This window comes from Athene noctua, chromosome 3 (genome assembly GCF_965140245.1).
Source record: "Athene noctua chromosome 3, bAthNoc1.hap1.1, whole genome shotgun sequence".
Taxonomy (NCBI): Eukaryota; Metazoa; Chordata; class Aves; order Strigiformes; family Strigidae; genus Athene; species Athene noctua.
In genome coordinates this window covers 71,290,868-71,316,487 of record NC_134039.1, presented here as the reverse complement: position 1 = coordinate 71,316,487, position 25,620 = coordinate 71,290,868, and the positions used below count along the sequence as shown (strand labels likewise).

The following is a 25,620-nucleotide window of genomic DNA, read 5'->3' as shown; positions in this document are numbered from 1 at the left end:
CCTCAAGGTCTCAAACGTTAAAAGATCTCCAATTAAAAATCAAGAGCAACAGCACATAATTTGTGAGAAAGAAAGGGGACGCCAGAAACTGTCAACAGCTGTGACAGCTGTCAGATTAAAACTGAACCATCACAAGAAGCAGATACATGATATTTCCATTACAGGATTCCCTAGTAAGGCAGCCATTGCATAGCTCGTTATGCCAAGAACATAATCAGAATGAGACACACCAAGTCATACTAACTACTCTTTCTATTACAGAAGCCTTTGAAAAAAATGCTGAGAAGGAGAAGGTGCACAACTGGGTCAAAGCATTTAGAAATAATTCTTACCATTGGATTTTGATGGATTCCTGTGAAAAATGGAGGAATCTGCTTCAGTCTGACCAGCCCTTGCTTGACTTGAGGATCCACTGAGCTTATGAGCAGCCTCATCCCTTTGACAATAAAAACAGACAACTTTCTTGGTCAATTTACTGTTCTTAAGAACAAAGCTGACATGCAGATGAGATTCTTCCAGCCAAATGCAGACAGCTGCAGTGGATGCTAGCCAGCCTGTGCTTGATTGTCAATGTGGTCACTTTTACAGCAAGACGTAGGTTATCCTAATGTAGCTGTCTGCCTTCGGCCACATGAATCACACTCTGAAAAAGCCTGAAGTTAATAAGCTAAACTGCACTCCTTGAGACATGTCTGAATTTTAACAGGCAAGCAGCACGGCCCATATAGTTAACATAGTAGTTACGTTAACCACAGCACTGTTGGAACTCCCCACCGAAGATGCATGCAAAAGAAAATGTATGAAAGAAAATGACAGTCACATAAAACAGAACTGTTAAGACATAAAACAAATAGCATTTGAACCACAACATTTTATGTTTTCCACAAGAGCAATAAAAAAGGGAAAGGCAAGCACCTGAAAGCCATGCACCTGCCACCTGATTACCTGAGAATATAAGCAAGGTAGCTATTGTGGCTCTTGGCTGACCTGACGGTGCTTTCTAGGGAGACAGTGGATTCCCCAATAGTTGTGCGATACATATTTGGCTCTTCTGTATATGTGTTGTTACAGTTCAGAGATCTCTGAAGGAAAAAACAAGAGACACAAAGCAATAGTGAACGATCCTACCAAAAGCTCACATTACCCACGAATGTATTAAGTTTTGAAGGAACTAACTTGGTTCTGATGCTGAGGAAAATAATTCTTTTCTCTCAAAAGTTTTCATTAAAACAGTAGTGAAAACTTTTGAAAGAAGCCATCAGTAATCTTTGTACAAGTCATTGAATCAGACAATTCGCTTAATTACGGATAAGCCACCTGTAATTTTACTTCAGGTAACTTCTACATCAAAAGGATGTGTTTTCCACAGTGTTTTTTCCTTACAGTTAATAATGTAGCTCTCGTTGCAGTGGAATCGTCTGGAAGAGGTTTTTTCCCAGTTAAAGTGTTCTTCAAGTGCTTCCTAACTTCTTTGTTAAATACGCAGTGGAAGAAGAAAATGAACAGTCCCTGGATCATTTTAGAGAGAGGAAGAATAAACATAAATGATAGATTACTACCAAACTGCAAATACAGGTATTAGAGAACAGACATTTTGAAACAACCCCTGAATTCTAGTTTGTGGGCCATGATTTCAATAGAAATAACTATTTTCTGTCTTTGACTGAAATGACATTGATTGATCTTTGAGGACTTAACCATTTGCCTCCAAGTTCAAATGTGCATAAAAGGCCTGAGAAAATACATACAATGATGTGTTCCTCCAGGATTTACAGAGCAGAGCCTGAGGTAGGTGCCACACTCCCTTTTCATTTAGGAAGAAACTTTCTTCTCAAAATACTCAGTGGAGACCTCAACATCCCACTGGAAGATATTGCAGGGATTTCTAGGACTGTACTTGCACTAAGATTTTAGAGCTTTTACACTGATGATGACACAAAATCAATAGCAGCACATTAAAAATATCATAGCCTTTAGTGAAAACCTCTGGAGATGGGGAAGGTGTCCTGAACACTGTTGTTAAGAGAACTTTAGAAAACTTTGTGAGATGTAGAGAGATACGGGGTGCAGAGAGGTCCCAACTTTTGCCCCACATGTTCCTTGGTTCAGCAATACCCCCTGGTGGGAAAATCACTAAAATCTCCAGGGCTGGGCAGTTGATGGTTGCCAGGAACACACATTAACAGCTTTCGTTGGGGCCAGGGGGCACGCATGTGCATGCCTTCAGGTGTATTTGCTCTGAGGGAATTACTGCAGCTGCCAAATTGTATTATCAGTTTTGGTTGGAGATACAGTATATAGAGGCCAATCACTCATGAAGTTGCAGCTGTACCAACATCACAAGATGCCTGCATTTCGTGATTTCAGCCAAAGCAATTGACTTAGGGTAACTTTAAACTTCAAGCTCACTTTCTAAACATTCAATCAAATTTGATCTTAGTTGGCATTAGCACTTTGGGATTATTCATTAATAAAATTCCCATAAATGTCTCTTTAAAAATACAAGTTCAAAGAAAGCAATGATGTGAAACGCCACATACCACTGTGCCTCTCTGGGCAAGTTTGGAGAGCTGCTGACTTTCCTCCCTCTCATCAGGTTTATATTTAATTTTATTTTATTTCAGGCTTGTGGAAGCCTGGTTTTACAACCCGAGTGTATTTATTTCAGAGCACACCAGTTGCAGTGGCAAAATAACCTTGCTTCAGGCTGGCCTATCTGGTGTGCTTCCAGAGCAAGGACAGTCATCTCCAGAGGAGACCCATCAGACTTCTTTTTCTTTTTGTCTGCAATTTGTGGCTGTTGTGCTGCAGCTGACAAGAGCATCCTGCTAGCAGTAGCTGTTTTAATACTGCCTTGACAGTTACTGCCATCCTTGGCCACATTCAAATGTGACCAACATGAAACTGTTGTGACTACTTCCATGTCAGGTCTCCTACAAATAACTATTTTCTTCATCTTTAATCAACACGTGTGTACAGTAGGACAGGCAACACAGTAAAACCTTAATGCAATGACTTGTACTTGAAAATCATTATTTGTCTCATTTCCTTAAACAGTAACTTAATTTATGAAAGTCTTGAACTTGGAGTCATCCACTCTGTGTGAAATAAAACAGTCTCTTATTTGTGGTAGCAACAGAACAACTGTTAACAATGAGCACAGAGAAGACAGTAACAAAGATTTTGTCTCTAGAAAGACAGAGGTATAATTGTCTACTGTTATTTATCTGTCACAGGTTACAATAGCAAAGCATTTGTCTTTAGAATGACTAAAAGTAAGAGATGCAATTACTCAAAGTTGTGGTCTTGGTGAGAAAAGAGAGCAAAAATTGTACTTGACATCTCTATTCTTCTTAAGTTAGCTTATGTTTAGCAGGTTTTTGTGGGTCAGGGTGCAGCAGCACGCTCACCAAGGCCTGCATGGACAAGATGACACCCAACTTACCTGCAGGCAGCTGAAAATGGCAAAGAGATAGTGAAATGTCATGACATCGCTGTTCACTGCCATCAGCCCCAGCAGCCATGTGGCACTGATGAGCAGCAAGAGCAGAAACGCTGTTCGCAACACAGAGCTGTAAAAGAAACACGGACGGGCATTTACAGAATGATAGGACACAAGAATAGCCCAACTTCTCTGCATGGGCTGTGCCACATGCCCAATGATTTGGCAACTGGAAAGGCCCTTTGGGAAAATGAGAGCAGTGTTCACCAGCTCCCAGTTCCCAGCTCTCTCTCTCACTGCACTACTCAGTGACTTAGCATATTCAGGTACAAAACCGGTGATTTCTTTTCAAGTTCATTTCCAAGGTTTTCTTCAAACAAACCAGGCTGTTTGCCAAGCCCATGCCTTGTTGACTCTGAGGAAGAGGTCTAGGTGGTAAATGGCCATATCAGTCCCAATTCTGTTTGTTGAGTTCACTCTCACATTCCTTCTCAACATTATAGCCCAAAGTTTTGGATCAAGGGCACTCGGGAATATTTGTTTGCCTAAAAGCATTATTTCCACAGACACTTTCAAAAGATGGTCACAATTCTAGTGGCAAAAGTTTTGTATTATGAGTAAAATTGCTGCCATTAGGTAGCAATTATACTCCATTTGTTCAGGGAGATTTAAAAACAGAAACTTAAAAAAATTACCCAACAGCCAACACTGAATAATTAGCTAGAAGCCTTTTGAAATCTCATACAGCTACTTAAAAAAAAAAAAAGGGGGGGGTGGGGGGGCTCTTTTGCCACTAGCTAATCACATTTCAGTTCACAGGTAAATTCTGAGCTTTGGGCAAAACAGACATTAATGGCAACAGGCTGCCACAGCAGCTTGGGAAGGCAGCAGGTTGCAGCTTGCGAGGCTTTCTGCTCATCCCACAAGGAGCAGGATGGGGAGAGGCTGGCCCTCAGCTAGGGAATCTCAACTGGTCTCTGCCATGACATAGCTTGTAATCCAGACATTTGTGAGGGGACCTTTCTGAGCCACAGGTGAGCAGAGGCAGACACAGAATTATGTCTACCTGGGCATGCCACAGGTGGAGGTGAAGTGACAGTTTAGTAGGGAGTTGATGAAAGATCTGGAAGGACTATAATGATACCATCTAGAGACCAGACCTTTTCCCCTCCCCTCCCTTCTCCTGCCTACATTTGTTGGTGGTGCAGATCACCATGGTGGAGGTTTTACAGAGCCCTGGGAGTAGATCTGGTGAAGCAGCTCCAATTACTTCTACCAATGCTGACTGTCTCCCCTTTTTTATTACCCACTCCAATACTGACTTTTAGGTAATTTTGTCCCTTTATTAATCCTGGCCAAACTTTTTCTACAGGTTTTTGAACTCAAACTTACATGACTCCAGTTTTTTCAAATGAACGTTGCCTTCGTCTGCAAGATGCTTTCATTGCTAGTATAAAGATGACAGTGTTTATCTGAAAGGGAAATTGAAATAACAGCATGGATTCCTTCTGCACATTTGTTAGAGCTCAGTTTTCAATGAAAATGCAATTTTTATCCTAAAATGGTTTATGGTGCCAAGAATATTTTTCCTTCAATTTACAGGTCTTTAAGTTCCAAGATTCATCTCATTTGAAGCCAACATAGTCAAGACAATCCTGGGATTTGATCTGGATGAAACTCAGTAAGGCAGCCCTACCCAAACAGGCTTGATTGAAAGATAAAAACTGAAGAATGGCTGTCCTTGTCCAGACCAGGGTCCACTCAGCCCAGCACCTTGTTTCAGCTGGGCCAAACCAGAATGTAGGAATACAGTAACAGAGCAAGCATATAGTCCTAATTCCTCTGAATACTCTTCTAGCCTCCACTGATTTCCACAGCTGGGATGTACTAGGTGGGGTGGTGCATTTGCACTTAATCACTTCTGAAACCATGCAGAGCTTTACCACTGCCATTGTCCTGTTTCCAGGAGTTCAAAACTTAATTCACTGTCGAAAAACGATGCAGTTCATCCTGTTTGTTCTGAATCTGCCACCTCTGCTACTGCTTGTGTTAGAAAAGACCCTGAGCAGTTAGCTCCACAGTAATTTTCTCCAGACCACCATGCTATTACAGGCTTTTTCCTTCCCCTTCTCTGTAGCTTTCTCTTCTCTAAGCTGAAGGTTCCCAGTCCACTTGGTTGGTCCTCCAGTGGGGGTTGTCCCATGTCTCTGATGACTTGTGTCCCCAGTCTACACTGCTTCCAGGTCTCCTTCATACTTTTGGAGATGAGGAGACTAGAACTGCATTTGCATTCAAGATAGAGCCACACGAAAAATATTTATCTTCTGGTGCTCTGTTACTGAGGGAAGCCTTAAGGGAGAAGTTAAACACCAGCCCATTCTTTTAAATTCTAGAAACTAGAATTATTTAATATTGCTTTCGGACTTCTGGATGAAGTGACTTGTTATGGGTCATTTTGTTGATTTGTTTAAAAAGTTCACTGACCAACCCTTCAAACATGGAACAAAGGCTCCACAAGTGATCTTTGCACTGACAAGCATTCCTCTGATTTCCAGGAGCTTAGCTCATGTCTTATCTAAGCAAAAGAGGCATTCTCAAGTACATTGGCTTCAAATGTAATGAATCACATTATGACTGCTGTTTGATAAAACATAGAAGAAAAGGTAGCAGTAAGGAAGATAAGGCTCTGGATGCCAACTCCGCCATACTTACAACTACAACAATTACGATGGGCCCGGCGAAACTCCAGATAAGGGTGTCATGAACAGACAACCAGCAGAAATCAGGGTTTCCATAGCCTTGTGGATCCAGACCAACAGCAAGCCCTGGGTCACAAAATGGAGAGAAAGTATATCAGAAAGGTGCTGCTGATAACTTCTATGTAACCAGGCACATTTTCAAATCACTGTGTGATAAATGAAATGATAACAGCAAAATGTGTTTAACGGGTCAGTCTGGGAAGTCAAAATCAAGGAAAATATTGAAATAAAACTTTTAAATATCAAAGTTTTTATGCTAGTCACTCTGTATCAAATGATACTGAGTTTTGCCTACCAGAGTAAAGTTCAGCTACATAAAAAAGACAGTAAATGTAAGTCCCAAATTAATTCTGTTTCAGAAGTTTTATAGTCATACTCACACACTGTGATGAAGCCTTGAGGGTGAGTGACATGTTGAGGAATTTCAATAAGCCTACGCAGCAGAATGACATGAATCATAACTGGGGAGATGTCTATACTACAAAAAGAAGTGCATTCTTAACTGCTGTGAGCTTGCTGTTGCTAATTAAACACCAGAGACAAAGGAACCTGGGAACTCACAGGAGTTAACCACTTGAGCTCAGGTGGGATTCATTTTGAGCTGCCATCTCAGGTATCTCTTCTTGCTTTCAGCACTGTTTGAAATGGAGTCTGCTAACACCCCCAAGGCAATTGAGTTAAGAACACACCTTTTATTGTTTTATTTTTCAAATCCTGGACAATTTCAATGGAGTCTCTGAGCCCAACCTCCACCTGCTGATTTACAGTGCTGCCTGATTTGGTGACCTACACCTTGCCCTTATGGCAATGGACTGGGATTGCTGCCTTTGACCTGCAAAATCACAGAATCATAGAAACATTTATGTTGGATCATCAAGTCCAACCATTAACCTAACAATGCCAAGTCCACCACTAAACCATGTCCCTAAGCACCACATCTACACGTCTCTTAAATACTTCCAGGGATGGTGACTCAACCACTTCCCTGGGCAACCTGTTCCAATGCTTGACAACCCTTTCCGTGAAGAATTTTTTCCCTAATATCCAATCTAAAACTCCCCTGGTGCAACTTGAGGCCATTTCCTCTCACTCTATCACTTGCTACTTGGGAGAAGAGAGCAACAACCACCTCGCTACAATCTCCTTTTGTGTAGCTGTAGAGAGCGATAAGGTCTCCCCTCAGCCTCCTTTCTCCAGGTTAAACAACCCCAGTTCCCTCAGCGGCTCCTCGTACTACATGTGCTCTAGACCCTTCACCAGCTCTGTTGCCTTTGTTTGGACACACTCCAGCACCTCAGTGTCTTTCTGTAGTGAAGGGCCCAAAACTGAACACAGTATTTGAGGTGCGACCTCACCAGTCCTGAGTAATGGGAAACAATAATTTCCTTGTCTCTGCTGGCCACGCTATTTCTGATCCAAGCCAGGATGCCATTGGCCTTCCTGGCCATCTGGGCACACTGCTGGCTCATATTCAGCTGGCTGTCAACCAACACCCCCAGGTCCTTTTCCACCAGGCATCTTTCCAGCCCCTCCTCCCCAAGCCTGTAGTGTTGCATGGGGTGGTTGTGACCCAAGTGCAGGACCCAGCACTGAGCCTTGTTGAACCTCATACAATTGGCCTTGGCCCATTGATCCAGCCTGTCCAGATCCCTCTGTAGATCCTCCCTACCCTCGAGCATATCAACACTCCCACCCAACTTGGTGTCATCTGCAAACTTACTGAGGGTGCACTTGATCCCCTCGTCCAGATCATTGATAAAGATATTAAACAGAACTGGCCCCAATACTGAGCCCTGGGGAACACCACTTGTGACTGGCCACCAACTGGATTTAACTCCATTCACCACCACTCTTTGGGCCGGCCATCCAGCCAGTTTTTAACCTAGTGCAGTGTATGCTTGACCAAGTCATGAGCACTCAGTTTCTCCAGGAGAATGCTGTGGAAATGGCTTTACTAAAGTTTAGGTAGACAACATGCATAGCCTTTCCCTCATCTACTAAGTGGGTCATCTTGTCATAGAAAGATATCAGGTTAGTCAAGCAGGACCTGCCTTCAAGAAACCCATGCTGATTCGCCCTAATCACGTGGTTGTCCTGTATGTGTCACGTGATGGCACTCAGGTTGATCTGCCTCATACCCTTCCCTGGGACTGAGGTCAGACTGACAGGCCTGTAGTTCCCTGAATCCTCTTTCCAGTCATTCTTGTAGATGGGTGTCACATTTGCTAACCTCCAGTCAACTGGGACCTCCTAGGTTAGCCAGGACTACTGATAAATGATGGAAAGTGGCTTGGTGAGCACTTCTGTCAGCTCCCTCAGGGGGCTGGGAACCCTGAGAACAACTGGTCTTACTATTAAAGACTGAGGCAAAAAAGGTACCTCAGCCTTTTCCTCATCCTTTCTCACTATGTTTCCCCCTGCATGCAATAAAGGATGGAGATTCTCCTCAGCTCTCCTTTTGTTGCTGATGTATTTATAGAAACATTTTTTATTGTCTTTTACAGCAGTACCCACATTAAGTTCTAGTTAGGCTTTGGCCCTTCTAATTTTCTCCTGCATAACCTCATGACATTCTTGAGTTGCCTGCTCCTTCTTCCAGAGGTCATAAACTCTCTTTTTTTCCTTGAGTTTCAGCCAAAGCTCTCTGTTCAGCCAGGCCTGTCTTCCCTGCCATCTTGTCTTCCGGCACATGGGGACAGCCTGCTCCTGTGCTTGTAAGATTTCCTTCTTGAAGAATGTCCAGCCTTCTTGGACTCCTTTGCCCTTCAGGACTTTTGTCAACCACGCTCCTAAACAGGCCAAAGTCTGTCCTCTGGAAGTCCAAGCTAGTAGTTCTGCTGAACCCCCCGCCCTTACTTCTCTGAGATTCAAAAAACTCGATCATTTCATGATCGTTATGCCCAAGATGGCCTCCAACCATCATAGCACCCACAAGTCCTTCTCTGTTCACAAACAACAGGTCCAGTGGGGCACCTTCCCTAGTTGGCTCACTCACCAGCTGTGATAGGAAGTTATCTTCCACACACTCCATGATCCTCCTAGACTGTTTCCTCTCCACTGTACTGTATTTCCAGCAGACATCAGATAAGTTGAAGTCCCCCACAAAAACGAGGGCTAGTGACTGTGAGACTTCTCTCAGCTGCTTACAGGATATTTTGTCTGCCTCTTCATTCTGGTTGGGTGGCCTGTAACAGACTCCCACCATGATATCTGGTTGTTTTTTGGCCTTCCCCCTGGTTCTTACCCATAAACATTGAACCCTGTTGTCACCGTCATCAAGCTCTAGACAGTCAAAACACTCCCTAATACACAGGGCTACCCCACTGCCTCTCCTGCCTATCCCTTCTGAAGAGTTTATAGCTATCCATTGTAGCACTCCAGTTGTATGAGTCATCCCTCCACGTTTCTGTGATTGCAGCTATATCATAGTTTTCCCACTTCACAATGGCTCCCAGTTCCTGTTTTCTGCCCATGCTGTGTGCATTGGTGTAGATGCACTTCATTTGGATCCTGCCACATTTTTGAGGGGAAAAAGCCCAATTCCTACATGACTGTTCTCAGGCACTTTCATGGTTTCTAACACATCAGTAACCTGTGTCTTGCCATTGCATGGATCTCCGTCCCCTACCTACACTGAAATGGCAGACTGAAGGACCTTGCTAGCATACCATCCTTCAAACATTGGTGTGCTGCCCCCAGGCTTCTCTCTAGCAAGTCTGGTTTTATCCCTTTCCCCCTTCAAATCTAGTTTAAAGCTCTTTCAGTGAGCACTGCTAACTCTTGTGCAAAGATCCTTTTCCCCTTTTGAAACAGGTGTACCCCATCTGCAGAGAGATCTTCCTTCTTCAAGACACAGAAATTGATCCCTACGAAGCCTATGGCCAACAACATATGGTAAACGGCCGCAGCATGTTGTCTCGGCATCGAGGGCACCTACTGTGTTAGAGCGTATGTCCTGACTCAACGAGGCAGCCAAGGTTGATGGCAGTGCTGTTCTCTGCTAGAATACATGTACATTAATAAATGCCTTTTTTGAACCGAAGCCGCAAGCTTAGATAAAAAGACACTGAAAAAGGGAGAGGTATCTGTGTTTCACTCATGCTGCTTAAAGGTGGCCCACAGCCAATATTCACATCTGGTACAGGCCCACAGTCTATGAAAATTAAAATGGCTATTTGGCAAAGCAGTGGATATTGGATCTGTTTTCTCTGAAACGTGGAATGAGATAGGACTGGTCTCCCTCGCTGCTCCCACTGGCCCTTCTACCAACCCCTTCAGCAGTTGCCATCCAGAAAGAATTAGCCATAAATGATTAAGGGACCATAAAGTATTTTATACAGATGCAACAAGCGCAGTCTGTTTCCCAGGACTCGATTTCCCCATTAGTGGGACTTGATTTAAACTACAGTTTGACCAAACATCTGGCTCTAAGAGTAATTGGCAGACAGCAACATTTTTTCACTCTCAAAATCCTACCCTAAAGTTGTCCATTAAACAAATAGGGCAAATTGCAGTCTTCAGGTACATGGTTCAAATTTTACTGCAGTCAACAATATGTGAAATAACACTTTACCCAAAGGCAGAATTAAGCCAGTGCAGTGTAATATAGAGAATCGTTTTGCATGCCAATTAAATGCTGCAGCCTGGCTGTCCTGAGCAGACTGAGTGTGCAGGCTGTGTGATAGCAAACTGATGTTTGCAGGAACTGGGGCTGGTCCTATGGCCAAGCATCCTGTGGGGACCAGCACCCATCCCAGGAGTGTGCCAAGAGCGTGCCATGGAGAGGTGCTGCCAGAGGGGCATGTTTCAACCCTTCTGAGCTCCTGTGGGCTCAGCAGCCATGTGTGACTCAGGCATCTGTGGGTCAGTCTCACCTCTCTCCTGACTCATCGCCTTGCTTAGTATTCTCAGCAAACAGCAGATTTGGAAAGTGCCATTTTCTGGGGGATATTGGGTTTAGGGCTATGTAAGAATCTGTTTCAACATGAGCACTGCAGTCTCCATGGCAAAGAAGTTAGAGCACAAATATGCTAACCAGTTAGTGTGGTGCCATGAAGAACTGGAGGGGTCTCGCTGCGTGCCAAATGCATCCCTTTGCTCCTGAGGCAAGAAAGTCATAAAATCCCTCTCCTAGATGGATCAAACTGCATTTTAAAATGCTACACTATCACTCCCCATGGAGGAATATTCCAGATCCGCACTCTTATGATGGCGGTAAGCCTTCTTCCAACTTCCATCCTACTTCTATTCATGGCAATTTGCTTTTCTATGCTGTGATTAAATGTGGTTCTTCCTTGCTGGAGTGTTTCCTCTGTAAACATTTTGCTAAGTTTTCTCCTCCACCCCCCTAAATGTCAAGGTTCCCTTCTGCAAGCAGTCCGGTCCAATCACAGATGCCTTAGGGCGAGTATGTCCCTGCTTGAACTGAATATCAGTTTAAGCATGGAAAATAGAAAAAAAAAAAACCCAAACAAAACAGAGTAAAGCCACTGTTACTGCAGATATTTTTTTTTTTCCAGAATAACTATGATAAAGATAAAATGAGCTAGATATTTATCTTTCAAATAAAACAAAAAAGTCCTTTGGATGTCCAAGGTTAAAATTTCTTCCCACATCTAGTCTTTTCCACTATTAAGAAACATACACAATCCTTCCCTCATAAAACAATTCAAAAGAAATCATGTTTAAGATGCATCTGATGAATCTGGAACCCTTTTACTGTTTAGATATTAACATTTAAAATTTATAGAAGAAGCTTATTTAAAATATGTACAGTAACAATGTTATTTGGGGTAAGAAATCCCACTTTATGCTATTTATGATTAAATAATTTTCTCTTCAGATGATTTCTAAACCTGGAAGGGCAAACTAAAGGCTTCGTTTTCTTTACCCTTCATTTCACAAAATCCTCTGAGTTGCTCAGTAATAGGGATCTGACTTTTCATTTAAACTGCAAATTACTGAACTGCAAATTCAGTAGATTCAGAGGTTAAATTACAGGAGACAAACTGGAACCATAACTCATGGTTTTGAAAGTGTAAAACAGTTCCATATCACAGTCAACAATATCTAAGTAGAAAAATGTAAAAATGGTATTTAGATTGCGTAATACTGCTGTTGAGAAGGTCTGAATTAATTTAAAATTCAGGAGAGAAACTAAGCATGAAACAGAAAATCCTGCTGACAGAAGTCTTCTAAGAGTTATGTGTTCTGAAATTCAAATTGTTTATTTTTATTGAATGATACTTATTTTCTACTAAAAATGATGCTGCCAATTATCTGACTGCACTTAAACGTTCCTTAATATACTGCAGTAGTCCTGTATGCACTGATAAAAGTGACTCAGGTCTGAAATGGTTTAGAAGTTCAAGGACGATTTCTATTTAAAAGGTCAGGGATATGTCTAGAGTGGCAGAGGCTTCTGGGCTGTGCTTTCCACTGTGTTCTGGATAAATTGATAGAAGTAGAAAGTATTTATGCACAAGGTCATATGGAAAAACTTATCATCTCTCTCTGGAGAAGGAACTAACCTGTACTAACCTACACTGTGTTTTGGTATTACACTTTCTTAAGTCACACAGAAAAAAAACCCCATATATTTTCAAGTCTAACTTGTTCCATAGTATTTTTGCAAGTGTGTATGAGTGATAGCTATTTGTTTGATCTGAGAGACATCTAAACCTCTGCCATTGCTGACAGTATGTTGTTATCTGTAAAAATAAAAGTAATTGGATAAAAGTTAACTGTCTGCCTATGATCTGATTTCCCATATGGCAACAGATACATGCTGAAATAGATGAACCAAAAAACCCCGCTCCAACTGTTCTGTGAAGAGTATTTCCCAAGGAGCTGTCTGCCTGAATTAATGCAGCACCATGTGCTTAGGGTAGCACTGGAAATGTCTGATTGCAAAAATAGGCATGGTGAGGGTGGAGATGGATGTGCTCCTGTGGATCACCCTGGAACGATTTAAAAGATTACCGCCACCAGCTTTTCACCACTTTTCCTCAACTGGAAGTTATTGCTTTTGTATCTGAAATGAAGTAAAAGGCTGCTTGAGTATTCCCAGCTCATTTTTATTCCAAGTAAATAGAACTACTGAAATCCCCTTCAGGGAGCATTTACTGCTGGTCAAGGGTAGGCAATAGGAATGTCCAGTGAAGGGCAGGAATGTCCGGTGGGCAGCAGTGCTTCTGAAGCCACTGCAGCTACCTCCCCAAGAGAGTGCATGCCCATATCCCAGGGCACCAGCACAGGGAAGGAAAATTTCCGACGGCTACTGGCAAAGTTGTTAAAATAAAAATACTGTTATTCCCAGGCAATAATATCAAGTCCTGTTTTAATCTGGGTGCAGTTATGTTTATGTTATTGTAAAACTCTCAGTATCACTTCAACTGGGGAAACAGACATGCGGTACACAGATCTGCAAAATTCAGGCTGACTTCTGCTAGACATGATCTGGTGTTGCCCCTGTTCAGGAAAAGACTGAAGTGACAGCAGTAGTTGAGTGCACCCATACCTGTCTAGGGGATGGGGCAACTTTCCTCAATCTGGCCAGTGAAGATGGCAGGGAAGGGAAACGAAGCTGTTTTGGGACGGTTGAGGGTACCTGTTATGATGGCAGGAATGCCCCATCCAACAACGTAGTAGAACCGCATGTGCCCAAAGTTGATGTTCCTCACTTCAGTCAGCATCCGGTATATGTGGAGCTGCTCCACAAACATCCATGCAAAGGTGCTCATGTAGAAGTAATGCAGGAGGATGGCAATCACGGTACACACAAACTGCAGAAGGGAAAGGGCAGGGAAATTAGAGTTGCTCTTCTGAATCACAACCTGGTGAGTCACTGGGTCCCCCCTGCAGCTAAAGGTAAGTGTAACAAAAAGGTTTTGGCAGAACAAATACACTGCCATTAATTAAGTTTTTCAGAGTTTTAGAAAAGCTGTTCATATTGTGAAAGCTTTTTTTTTTTTTTTTTTTTAAATATCATGTGGCCTGTTCTGAGCCTGGTTCAGTTTTAACCTATCAACCCAACATGGTTTTGGTCATTGCCCTTGCCGTCCACATTCTGTGACTATTTTCTCTGTGCATATTTGCTAAAAAGGTAAGGATTTTTGGTTGATTGAATTCGTTCTGCTCACAGGAGGGGCAGGGCTGGCAGAGCTTGTGGCTCTTCTGGTGCAAAGCAGGAGGTGAGGATGCTTCTATGGAGGCTGCAGACCCCTTTGCCTTGCCTCAGCTAAGTCTCGCTTGCACAATGCCACTACACCAAATTCAGCCACGGTGTGTTTAACTGCATCAGTCAAACCAGTCTCACTGCAAAGCCAACAAATTGCTTCTGAGAATGGCCACCCTCAGCCCTGCACTGATTCGGTGTCTCCCATTTCCATATCAAGAGCAATCCTCTGGGTTTTTCTGCTACTTGAGAGAGAACTCTCTCCAAGGAAGTGTGCTATTTTGGTACAGTTTTGTTACGTTTTAAAGTAGACCATGTTTTGTGCCTGGTATTAGTAGATAAAAAAGTACAAAGAAACTCTCCTTGTGTTTGGCAGAGGTGGAGGAGAGGTGTGAGAAGATCTTAGGTCAGTTTAGGACCAGTCCCTGAGAAAATTCTTCTTGCTCAAAAAAATCTACTTCTGGGGACAGAAATCTATGAAGCTACAGCCCAGGAAAAGTGAATGTGCTGAATATGAGCAATGGATGATCTGTAGACTTGAACCAAAGGAATCCAGCCTTTCTTTGAGGGATTTTCTTATCAGTTAAATGAAATGTCAGTCTCACAAATCGTCTTATATGTGTTTGTGTCATGGGTCTGAAAAGGTCTGTTCCATCTATAGCTCCTTTTCTCAGGCTCTTTTTTCAAAAAAACCCTGAGAAGCAAGACCGTGGATGCATCCATGGGGTAAGGCAGTGGCCATCTCTTTTGTCCTTGCAGTTTTGCCCTTCACTGATGAACCCTGCAGACCCTGCACATCTGCACTTCAACAAGTCATGGAGGCTGCCTTGCACTGGACTAAAATGATGCAGACAGAAGCAGATCACCACCTCCTCTGCAGACCAATCTTTTACCTAATGTCAATATCAGAATATTTGACTACAAAGTGGAAGATCGGCTTCTAGGCTCTACCTGGCTTGAGCAGGGGGGTTAACCCACTTTTTGTCCACTGCAGAAAACCGCTCTAATCACCAGGCTGCAGGATATTCTGGGTCCAGAAATGCTTGGCTCTACCTTCCTCTTGAGGCTGCGCTACTTGCAGTCAGACACAGAAGTCATGAGGACCAGCAGAAATCAGGCTAGTGGCCTCGTAGTTCATGTCTTTGGCTAGGATCAAGGGGTGCTTCTAGTCCCAGGTTTGGATCTGGTTCTTCTACTACATCAGCATCACAAAGTGGACCACTCAGCTCTGTCAGGCTGAGAACAGCAAAAATGAAGGACCTGCTGAAACCAAAGAGACCGGGTCCTTAAGAGTAACAGCTACAATGGGCAAACTGGTAGCTGCAGTCATCTTTGTGACCAAATGGCCACCTTGAAACCTCTGACCTTTACAGACTTGCATTTCTGTAATATCTGCTAATCAGCTTCCCCTCCCAACTTAACAGTTAGATGGGTGAAAACAGGATTGACCACAAGCATCCGACACCTGAACTGAAATCTCACCATTAACTTTCCCCTTTCAGAAGCAAAGCAAAGGATTTTGCCAAGGATATGCTGATAAACTTGATTTAAGAGCACTTCGTGTAATAATTCAATTTTTGTTTCAAAATGTTTTACACTGTGTTTTGGAACCTTTTGTTCCTGTGCATCACTGACTCTGCTTTCAGATTTTGGCATGACTTTTTAGTGTTTTTTCATGTATAATGCTCAGAAATGTAGGTTTCCCTGTTTAACTTTGCCGAGTGAAGGAATCATACAAAGACTGCCAAATTTCTGGATTCACTTACTGCATCAGCTTTACTATAACACCAAGTGTTATTGAAAATGTGGCTCACCAAATAAAAGACCTTTCTTCCCTCTATGTAAGCAGTGCTTTTTTTGTTCCTACTCGCACATGCATATGAGTAGACTGCTGCCCTGAACATTACCTTTTTCAGGTAAGAAAGAAAATAAATCACTTTCTATCAATAGTCCAGGGAAAGATTAAAACCTCACCCAAAAATGTGACTGTTAATTTACAGAAACCCATAAAAGCCAGGCTGGGTGCCAAGCAGCGCAGCATTATTTGTGCTCCAGCATTCTTTACTTCTTTATGTTCATCAGTGCATGACTCGTTAGACAACTCTCATTCCATACAGACAGATGAATAATTGTCTCAAGCACACATGGCTTACAGCCCTCCTAACTTCTCAAATTGACTGGGTAGGCTGTAAGGAGCGGCTTTCTGCCATATGAAATATATTCTGTAACTTAAAGGTCTTTGTAAGTGGGTTAAAGCTTTGGGATGTTTCACTGAGTCCTGGAACACTATAGGACATGATCATGCCATGAGCCCCAAAGCATAAAAATGAGAAGAAGCAAAGGAGAACAGTCTCACCAAGTACGACCATTAGTAGTTGTGGTATTGTTATAATGAACTGTTTTACTACTCTTATAAACCTTTGCTTGGTGCTTCACGATATTGTGAAAGGAACCTGGAAACGAGGAGCCATCATTTACTGCATAATTTCTGGTAAGATTCTGCAGGGATGTGGGCTTGGCCCACTGCTCCTCAGTATTCATGTCAAAGAGTATAAACTCCTTGCTAGTGAAATGCAGTGAAAAATGAGTGGTGTACTCAAGAAAGAATTGGAAAGGTGAAGTTACACGGAGTGCTGTGGATGAGCTGGTAAGGTGAGTTCATTTGAGCAAAGTTATTTTAATATGCAAACTCGTATATTATAAAACACAACCAACATGGGTCACACATGATGTGAGACCATACCCCAGAGGGCAGATCACTGCAGAAGATCTCACCATAGCAGAAGAGAAGGGACTGCAGTTCCCAGTGCAGGAGAATATCGGAATATGGGACTGGAAGTGACATTACCAGCTGGAAAGCCTCACCCAGTTTAGCACTCACAATTTTTCAAAAGGTTAAAGTGGGGGAAGAAAGCCCAGAAGAAAGGCAACAGAGTAACCTGAATCTTAGAAACTGAAGAATTTAAGCAGCTTAATTTTATTTAGTTTTCCAAAAGAAATACTATTGAACACGGGCTTCCTGGGAAGAAAATTTTTATAGGCGAGGTCTCTCAAATTTACTAGGAAAAGGTCTTGACAACACTCAGTTACTGGAAGCCGAAATTAGTCAAGGTCAGATACTTTCTAAAATGTATGTTATAGCTCAAATGGATATTAGAATCCAGGGTGACACTTTAGGCTTAAGTTATTGAGCAAGTGAGGCTGTGTGGTTAGGCACCATGGTGTCATTACCATAGCTGTGATGATGCTCATTGAATGTAGGTATATTCTCCCACTTCTGCTGCTTGGACAATGTGGAATCAGCATGGTTCTTTTTTTTCATGTGTTTTCATCTCAAGATTGTAGTTCCCTCTCAAAATTTAGATTGAAACATGTACAGTAATGGATTTTCTTCAGAGTGTTCAGATAATCCCTACGCTAACATTTTGAATATTCTTCATATTTGTTAAGGATGTTCTTTTTATTGCATGTCATCTCCCATCTGTCTGCTGCACATTTGGTACAGGTGACTGTGAAACTTGGCAGTGCTGGAACCCTTGCCTGCTTGTCTCCTACCTGTCTGCATGGCAACCATGACTTTTGAGACAGGTGTTACTAAGAATCAGCAGCAATAATAAATATAATGCTACACAGTTGAGATAGCAATGAGGTCATAGGTACAGAACATACATGCTTCATGTGTGGCATATATCTCATATTCAGTCCATTCATAGCTTGTGTTTCTTGACATGCACAATGCTGGAGGTGTCTGCACTAGGCTTTGGTAACAGAGATGATGGGCTGAAACCAGCAGTCACTGTGGCTGGAAGGCACAAAGCAAAGTGACAGGTTTCCTTCTGATTCTTGGATATAGCAAGCTGTCCCACACCTGGCAAGTGGCTTCTCCAGAATGGCCATGGTGGGTGTGCAACACGTGTATTGACACCTGCACAGCAACACATAGTTGACAACCTACCAGCCAACACCAGGAGCTGTTTGGGCTTGTGAGGTACCTGTGGTAGAAGAAACAGAAGAGCTTCCTGCTGAACAGATGAAGCAAGACAGAAAACTGATGGAAAGGAAGGAAAAAATCAGTATTCAGGGTTCAGTTCCTGGGATAAGCCTTCAACAGGGCTGCTGTCATATATTCTCTGAAAATAAGATACAGCCCTATCTCCTGGCATTACTATTAATCACGTAAAACACACAAGAATATATTAAGAGTCTGATGTTTTTCGAATGACTGTCAAGGCCAAACAGAAGTAAAAAAGAAGAGAACATGAAACAGATGAGAGCAGGTAAAAGTCGCAATATGAACTCCCTGATTTAAAGCAATAAGCACAGAATAACTCTTACCGGGTTTTCAGTCTGGTTGATTCCAATAAGAAAGACAAGCTCAGAGAAGAAAAGGGCAGCCACCAGGTTTTTGTGGATACTGTGCAAGTTGGAACGTAGGGTGCGGATCAGGACCAGCAGTATGAAGGTGATCAGCAAAGCCACCAGTGAGATGGATACGGTTGTGTAAGTGACGATCTTCAGAGGAAGCACCTCCCCATTCTATAGAAACACAGATAGAACGTCTGTGAGGTTTTCCTTCTTTTCCTCCAATCAAACCTGCTGCTCAGAATGTCAATGTTTTCATTACTACTGAGTCAACATACTGATTTGCTTTAGGACCAACAGGAGTGAGTGGATGATGTCACCTCTTAAATCACTCAACATGTCGAGTGTGTACAGGCAACATCCAGGGGTGCATCAGCCAGGTAGAAGCTTCTCTCAGCAGACCCAATGGTGGGTGCTGGCAAGCATGGAGCAATGCACTCCAGACACACCGCAACATGGGATCGACCCAGTGCCGACGCTCTGAGTCACGCTCAAAGTTCAAGCTCAAGTTTTGAATCAAAGCCCTGAAAAATCATGAGCTTGACATCACTCACCTCTCGTTTTGAAATGTCCATCAGGACGGCAAAACTGGTTATATGGTTGCACTGGCAAGCGATATGGCTCTGGTTTCTGGAAAACAGCTCACATCCTCTGGAGGACCAGGCACCTGTCCCGCCAATCCTGTGGGGAAAAAAGGCCTTTCTGAGAGCAATCTCCCCTTGCCTCCTGCTGCTATTGCTCTGCGGGGCAGCTCTTGCTCTGCAACCAGAGAGGACTGTGAGTACCAAGGCAGAAATATTTACAGCTGTCACCTGCCTGAAAGCGTATCATCAACTTAAAAAGCCTTAAACTTAAAAAGCCTTAAAAAGTAGTTTCTGATATGGCAGCTGGCTTTTCTGACCAAATTTTGTGGTTTTATAATAATCTCATTTGAGTTAAAAAAAAATTTTCTTTAAATGTGCTTTTGGGTTAGTGACCACACTAACAATACAGGGAAGAACTTGCAGACTGTCTAATGAAGATAAAAGTAACAAAACCACAGAGAGGTACATGTTTTTGAGTCACCTCTGTTTCCCTAGATCTAGACACTGCTTGTAGAGCTCTTATGGAAAATATGTTTCAGCAATAATGATTTTGTTATAGTGTTCACCTGAAAAGTACACGAGAAAAGGTTAATACTGGTAAATAATATTTCTTATCAGGAGATAACTTGTATTAACATTGGGGGGGAAATGCTCCCTTAAAGATTCTTCTCTATGCATCCTTGGTTAACTCCAGTGACTTCAGAAATTATTTCGTATCAATATTAATTACTCTATTCTGAAGTTAATGAGTAATAAAAATAGTCTTGTAGTTACTGAGTCTTTAATTAGATATGACATCTTTTTCATTCAACACTAAAATATTTGTTAAACAGCTTTAATATCACTTTCTCTGGAAAAGTACTCACTTTTTAAAAATTCTTTTATTACATGCAGTTTAAGAGCTGCTTTTCAACCGTGGCTGTAGGAAGACGTAACACAGACAACAATGCCACTGAAGTTGCCAGCAAATAGCTAATAGATGAATCACTTTAGAGCTAATGAGTTATTCAAGTCCATACGATGTTTAAAAATTTATGAGAAAGGACTTGCCATTCCCTCACAATTGGCAGAATCATCTGTACATACAATCCAATATACTACTTTACATGCAGGAAAATGGAGTGGGGTTTTTTTGCAAACATAACAGACTTCTGTAGCTTCTTCGATCCTTTAAATGATATAATCTCCTGAAGCTTTTGACTAGGAGGTAAACATTTCCCAGGTTAGTTAGCTGTTTTATTTCCAGTATGGGATATTGCCTTTTAATGGATTTTTCCACGGGTTTACTGGAGTTTTTGGGTTGTTAGGAAACAAGTAACAGCTATGTCTCTTACCCTGGGCAGACAATATTATCCTCTCACTATATACCTGGTTTTATGGCTGAAAATTGCATTATATATGTAATAGTTGCAATATTGTGAAATCATAACATGCAGAACATGTAGTTACGTCTCAACACATTTTCTTTTGTTTTATCCACCCTTGAAATATCTCCAACAGGACTGTGCTGTTTTCACAATACCATAAACCCAAGAAAACACTTATAAGCATATACAGTTCTTAACCTTTTTCACATTTTCAAGAAAAATATATCTGTATCTTTAATTTTATGAATACAAAAGACCTAAATGAGCCATGTTCAGACTTCTCCCTCACACTTCCCTCTTAGAGTCAAATACTTTCTCCTTATGTTCTGCTTATGTATTACGATGGCCTCCTAATAACTGGAAGAGGTCTAAGGTCCCAAAGAGGGTATTTCCTCTCCCTCCTTCACTAAAACAAATGAAAGCAAATCCACAATAGTTGATGGAATGAAAGGTAAGTTGCTTCTTATCAGTGCAATTGTCTTTGGGTTGACTTTTAATTCAAAAATTTGAGATTGAAAAATTTATAATCTTTACTCATATAATTCTATCTGTGAAACCTCAGTCCTCCTTTTTACCAACATGAAGACTTGGTTTTGCAATTTTTTGCACTGACCTTGGCTGAAGCATCAAGGGTGGGTGCCTGATTGCCATGTACTCTGTTCATAATCACTGGAGTGTAACAGGAGAAGATTCAGCCTGTGTAAGAACTAAAACATCTCCTGGAGATGACCTCCTAAAAAGAGGGCATGGGGCAATGAGAGTCCTGATTTAGGAACCTCAGATAAGCCATGAATTCCGGCTCTGGAGTTGGACTGTGCCTGTCCAGATGTACATCTGTGGGCAAAAAGCATGAGCAAACACAAGGAGATTGTGAGATCTATTACTGCTGGGTGAAAATGAACCCTGCAGAAAGACATGATTGCATCAGGTTTGTTAGAAACTGTATGGCTAATCCTTTGTTTGAGGAGTTATGATGATTATTTTAATTTTTTTCAGGTTGATAGGAAATGACTACATGGCTCTATTCCACCAGAAATCAGTCGCCAGTTGAATAAACTGAGCAAAAAGGGGTTTCCTCCAGAATTATATTCCTGGACATAACTTCTCTGCTACTGAGACAGTTGCCATGCACAGTCCTAAAGCAAGCAGGAGACATACGTGATGGAATGATTCCAGAAGACACAGACAGGCTTCGTTCTCTCCTCCGTTTCCAGCATGGCATACTCCACTATGATGGGCTTTTCCACCAGGTTGGGAGGAAGCTCCCCATCACTATGAATGGCTGTGCTCACTACTGGTGTGTTAATAATAGGGCGATTTGGCAATCTGCAGAAGGAGAAAAATTGCACAGTGATCTAAACATTAAAATGCAAAGCACTGATTTGGTAGGTTCTGCAAACAGAAGATTTCTAGTCGCCTCCACTCAGAAAGTGAAGGAGATGCACCATCAGCCTTCCAGACAGATGTGTTTCCAAAAGCCGCAGGACTACTGACATGGTTATTCTCTCACAGTGTGCCAGAGGGGGACAAGAGACAGTACTGCAGTGACAACTGCAGCACAGATGACCTTTGATCAGTATAAAAGCAGCTCTGTCTCCCCTGCACACTCAGAGCAACTGGAAGAAGGGATATGCACAATTCACAAACAAGTCTGAAGTTTACCTCAAGCTCCTTCGGTCAGGATCATAGTTTTCAGGCAGGAGGTGTCCCAAGGATCGGTATATAATGACCATAGCAACAGTATGATGTGTTGAATCATCTGGGTGTCGCTTCCTTCTCTTTGCAAAGGCACCCTCAGGGCTTAGTGCATCACTGTTCACTTTAGAGGATAATTTTTGATTCAAAGGCTTCATTGTAGGCACTGCTATGGAATTAACACAAATATTAAATTCCTTCCACATGGCTTTGGAGCTACCATTTGAACTGTTAATCTTGCTTTGCAAAGATACAGAAACATTACTGTTTTTATAACTCTAGGCTTACAACACTAATGTTATATTTGATATTTTTAATAAAATTTTAGCACATTTCATAGTTATACAGCTGGTAATCAAGTAACCATTGACTCATGCATAACTATTTAGTCTAGACAGAAAATAAGCCATTTCTAAAGTAGAAGATCCTTAAGTATGTAAATATTCTGTGCATGAATTAAGGAGAACATTAAAACAATATGCATGCTATTTAATTGCATGTATCTCTATATACAGCAAAGCTAGTGTCATGAATACACCAACTGGTCACACAGGATTTCTCCCTGCTAATTCTGTCATATAATCAGCTTTCATTTTTGGCAGTATCTCTTGAAATTCACATTCCCTTTTTTTATTACAGAAAAGATACAAGTCATACAAGCAGGCGCCCTGTTTCTGATGAAGAAGTCATAAAGTTGTATTAGCTTATTAATTGTTATGTGTTATTTTCACAAGTGCCACTATTTCCCCATTCAGAGGATATTCAGCCATGGTATGTGTAAAATTATTGCACTTTGGGTTACACTCTTCTCTCGCCCAAGGTAACTTGTGGTTCCTCTCAGCAATCTCAGGGTACTTCAGAGACACTGCAAGCAGGTACTTCCCCAGGTATTCTCCCTCATCGCCCATCTCCCTGCGTAGCTCAAAACTTTATTTGCTGTCTAGTTCTGATAACATGGCTCTGCTCCTGGATTGGGATTCCCCACCTCTCACACCACCTCCCTCCCTCTCTGTAGGGACCAGGGGAAGGTGGCGGTGGGGCTGCAGGCTCCAGGTGGCTGTCCCATCCTACCTGGCTGGGAATTGAGGCAGAGCATTTCTCTTGCATTGACAGGGTGGTTCGAGGGGCTGTGAATGAGACCTGATAGACAGGTACAGCCAGTTATGCAGCCCCCCCATACTCCTGTCGCTGCCGGCAGGCAAAATGCCTCAGAAGTATGCACAGCTGCTCCATCCTTAAATAATGTTCACTTGTGTAGATGGTTGCCCTGTTCTCACCCTAGTACCACTTTGCTTTGCAAGGATTAATCACGCTCCTTAGGAGCCCTCTGAACGTCAGCAGAAGGGTTTTACCTTTCCTGTCTGAAGGTCTGAACAAAGTATCAGGGAAGACAACAGATGACTCCAGATCTTTTGGATAATCTTCTTTAATCTCATGAAATCGTGGTATTCTAGCTCCCGTGAAATTAGACTTGTCAAAGATGTCAACAGCAATAACTGGGGGAAAAAAGTTTCCCATAAAATAAACTTCAATGTTTTCAAATATGATACTGAGACAAAATGAAACATGATTGAAAGGTTAAAATAATCTGTACAATGTAGAGAAGTCATTTAAACCACAAAATACAAGTCAAATTTAGTTTTTCTCAATTATTACCTTAAATGATAACTGAAAGCTTACATGTCAGCATTATGTTATATTTATCAAAATATCAATTTATTTTGCAGCGGAAAGGATTTCACAAGAGAGTATCTCACACTAGGAAAACACTACTGAAAACACTGGGAATATAGAAATAGCATGTTCCAATTTCAGACTTGCTTCTTGTAGGGAGAACTAAATCTGCTACTTCAGAAATATAATTCTTCTACATCTGTTAAATTGCAAAGTCAGCTAAGCAAAGAAAATAATCTGGATTTTACCTGGTACTATTCCTTAGTCCTCTCATCTAGTGTCCTTCCTCTACATTAGCAGTTCCTCTCTGCCTCACCTCATCAGCTCTGCCTGTTGTCTAACTGCCAAAATATTTAAAAACAGCTGAGTTGGCTTGAACTTTCCCATTTAAGAGAAGTCATTGAGCGCCAATTTAGATGTTCTAATAAAAGTGAGAAGCTGGAAGTCCTGGGGGTAACCCTACATTGAAAGCTGTGTTCCATTGCAAGTTTCTATATGAAGAAATATCCCAGTTAAGATCTGTAAATTCCCATTCCTTTCCTAGTCTCTAAATAACTCCCAGATGAGCCACTACGAAACTCCATTAACACCATGTTCACCTGGAAAAACTGTTCAAAAGAAAACAGACCCCTTTCAGGCCAGAGTTGCTTCATCCCTCCCAAGCTCACGCCTTTTAGTCAGGAAGAACTGGTCAAAGAAAATCACGATTTACAACCTGCAAGAAATTCTGGGTTTTGTTTTAATCTTAGTTCAGTTAAAATACTGAGCATACTTCTTTCTCAGTGTGAAGATGAAAATATTTTGATTCTGATAGTCTGAATTAAAAGGAAATATTTTGGTTTTGGTTTATTAAACAGAAATCAAAGTATTTCAGTTTGGCTTAGTTCAACAGTAATCCTTCCCCCCTGGAGGTGATACAGTACTTTGTAACTTTGTAGCTTGACTGTCTGATACCTTTGCTTTTCTTGCCCCTGTGACTGTGGATGGGAAGCAATCTCAGGACAAGGTTTGTAGGCAAAGGTAAATTCACTTCTTATACGAATGGGTGTAGTTGGCATAAGACAAGTTTTTTGGCATAAGAGCCCTTCTTCAGGTCTGAAATAGCAGCAGCAGCTTGAAAAGTTAAATACAAGTTCAGGCTGATAAAAATTTAGACCACCTCTGAAAGAAACACCAGACAGCAATGCTGTTTGAGAGGGACCTCTGAAGGTCACCCAGCTCAGTCTCACCTCCCACTCCAAGCAGGACTATCACCAACACCTGATCAGCTCAGACTGCTGGTACCTGGGGAGAAAATGAAATAGAGAGGGCAGGGAAGAAAATGGGAAAAGAGGTCGACCAGGCTGTGGTTGCTGTGCTTCACTTGCACGCATACGGCAGGGACATCTGTGATGTATATCACAGTCCTGAACGTGCAGGAGCTGCTATTCGCTGTTCAGAGGAGGCATGGAATTTGATAGGTGGGGAACGTGTCTTGGTATATTTGATATTTCCTTCTCAGTTTAGACCCACACCTGGGCACAAGTGGTGTTCCCTAGGGCTCAGTATTGGGGCCAGTTCT

General features: G+C 42.0%; 1 protein-coding gene across 1 annotated transcript in view; it reads right to left on the bottom strand.

Moving 5' to 3' along the window:
- CELSR1 (cadherin EGF LAG seven-pass G-type receptor 1) overlaps window positions 1–25,620 on the bottom strand; it is a 173,875-nt gene that overhangs the window by 4,778 nt on the left and 143,477 nt on the right. Inside the window, exons 20-31 of the mRNA XM_074901601.1 lie at window positions 23,738–23,881; window positions 22,353–22,554; window positions 21,849–22,016; window positions 19,294–19,420; window positions 18,713–18,913; window positions 13,811–13,985; window positions 6,155–6,267; window positions 4,835–4,914; window positions 3,446–3,572; window positions 1,384–1,509; window positions 946–1,082; window positions 333–436 (exon numbers count right to left, since the gene is read on the bottom strand). Coding sequence (XP_074757702.1) covers window positions 333–436; window positions 946–1,082; window positions 1,384–1,509; window positions 3,446–3,572; window positions 4,835–4,914; window positions 6,155–6,267; window positions 13,811–13,985; window positions 18,713–18,913; window positions 19,294–19,420; window positions 21,849–22,016; window positions 22,353–22,554; window positions 23,738–23,881 — 1,704 coding nt within the window. The remainder of the gene's footprint in view (window positions 1–332; window positions 437–945; window positions 1,083–1,383; window positions 1,510–3,445; window positions 3,573–4,834; window positions 4,915–6,154; window positions 6,268–13,810; window positions 13,986–18,712; window positions 18,914–19,293; window positions 19,421–21,848; window positions 22,017–22,352; window positions 22,555–23,737; window positions 23,882–25,620) is intronic.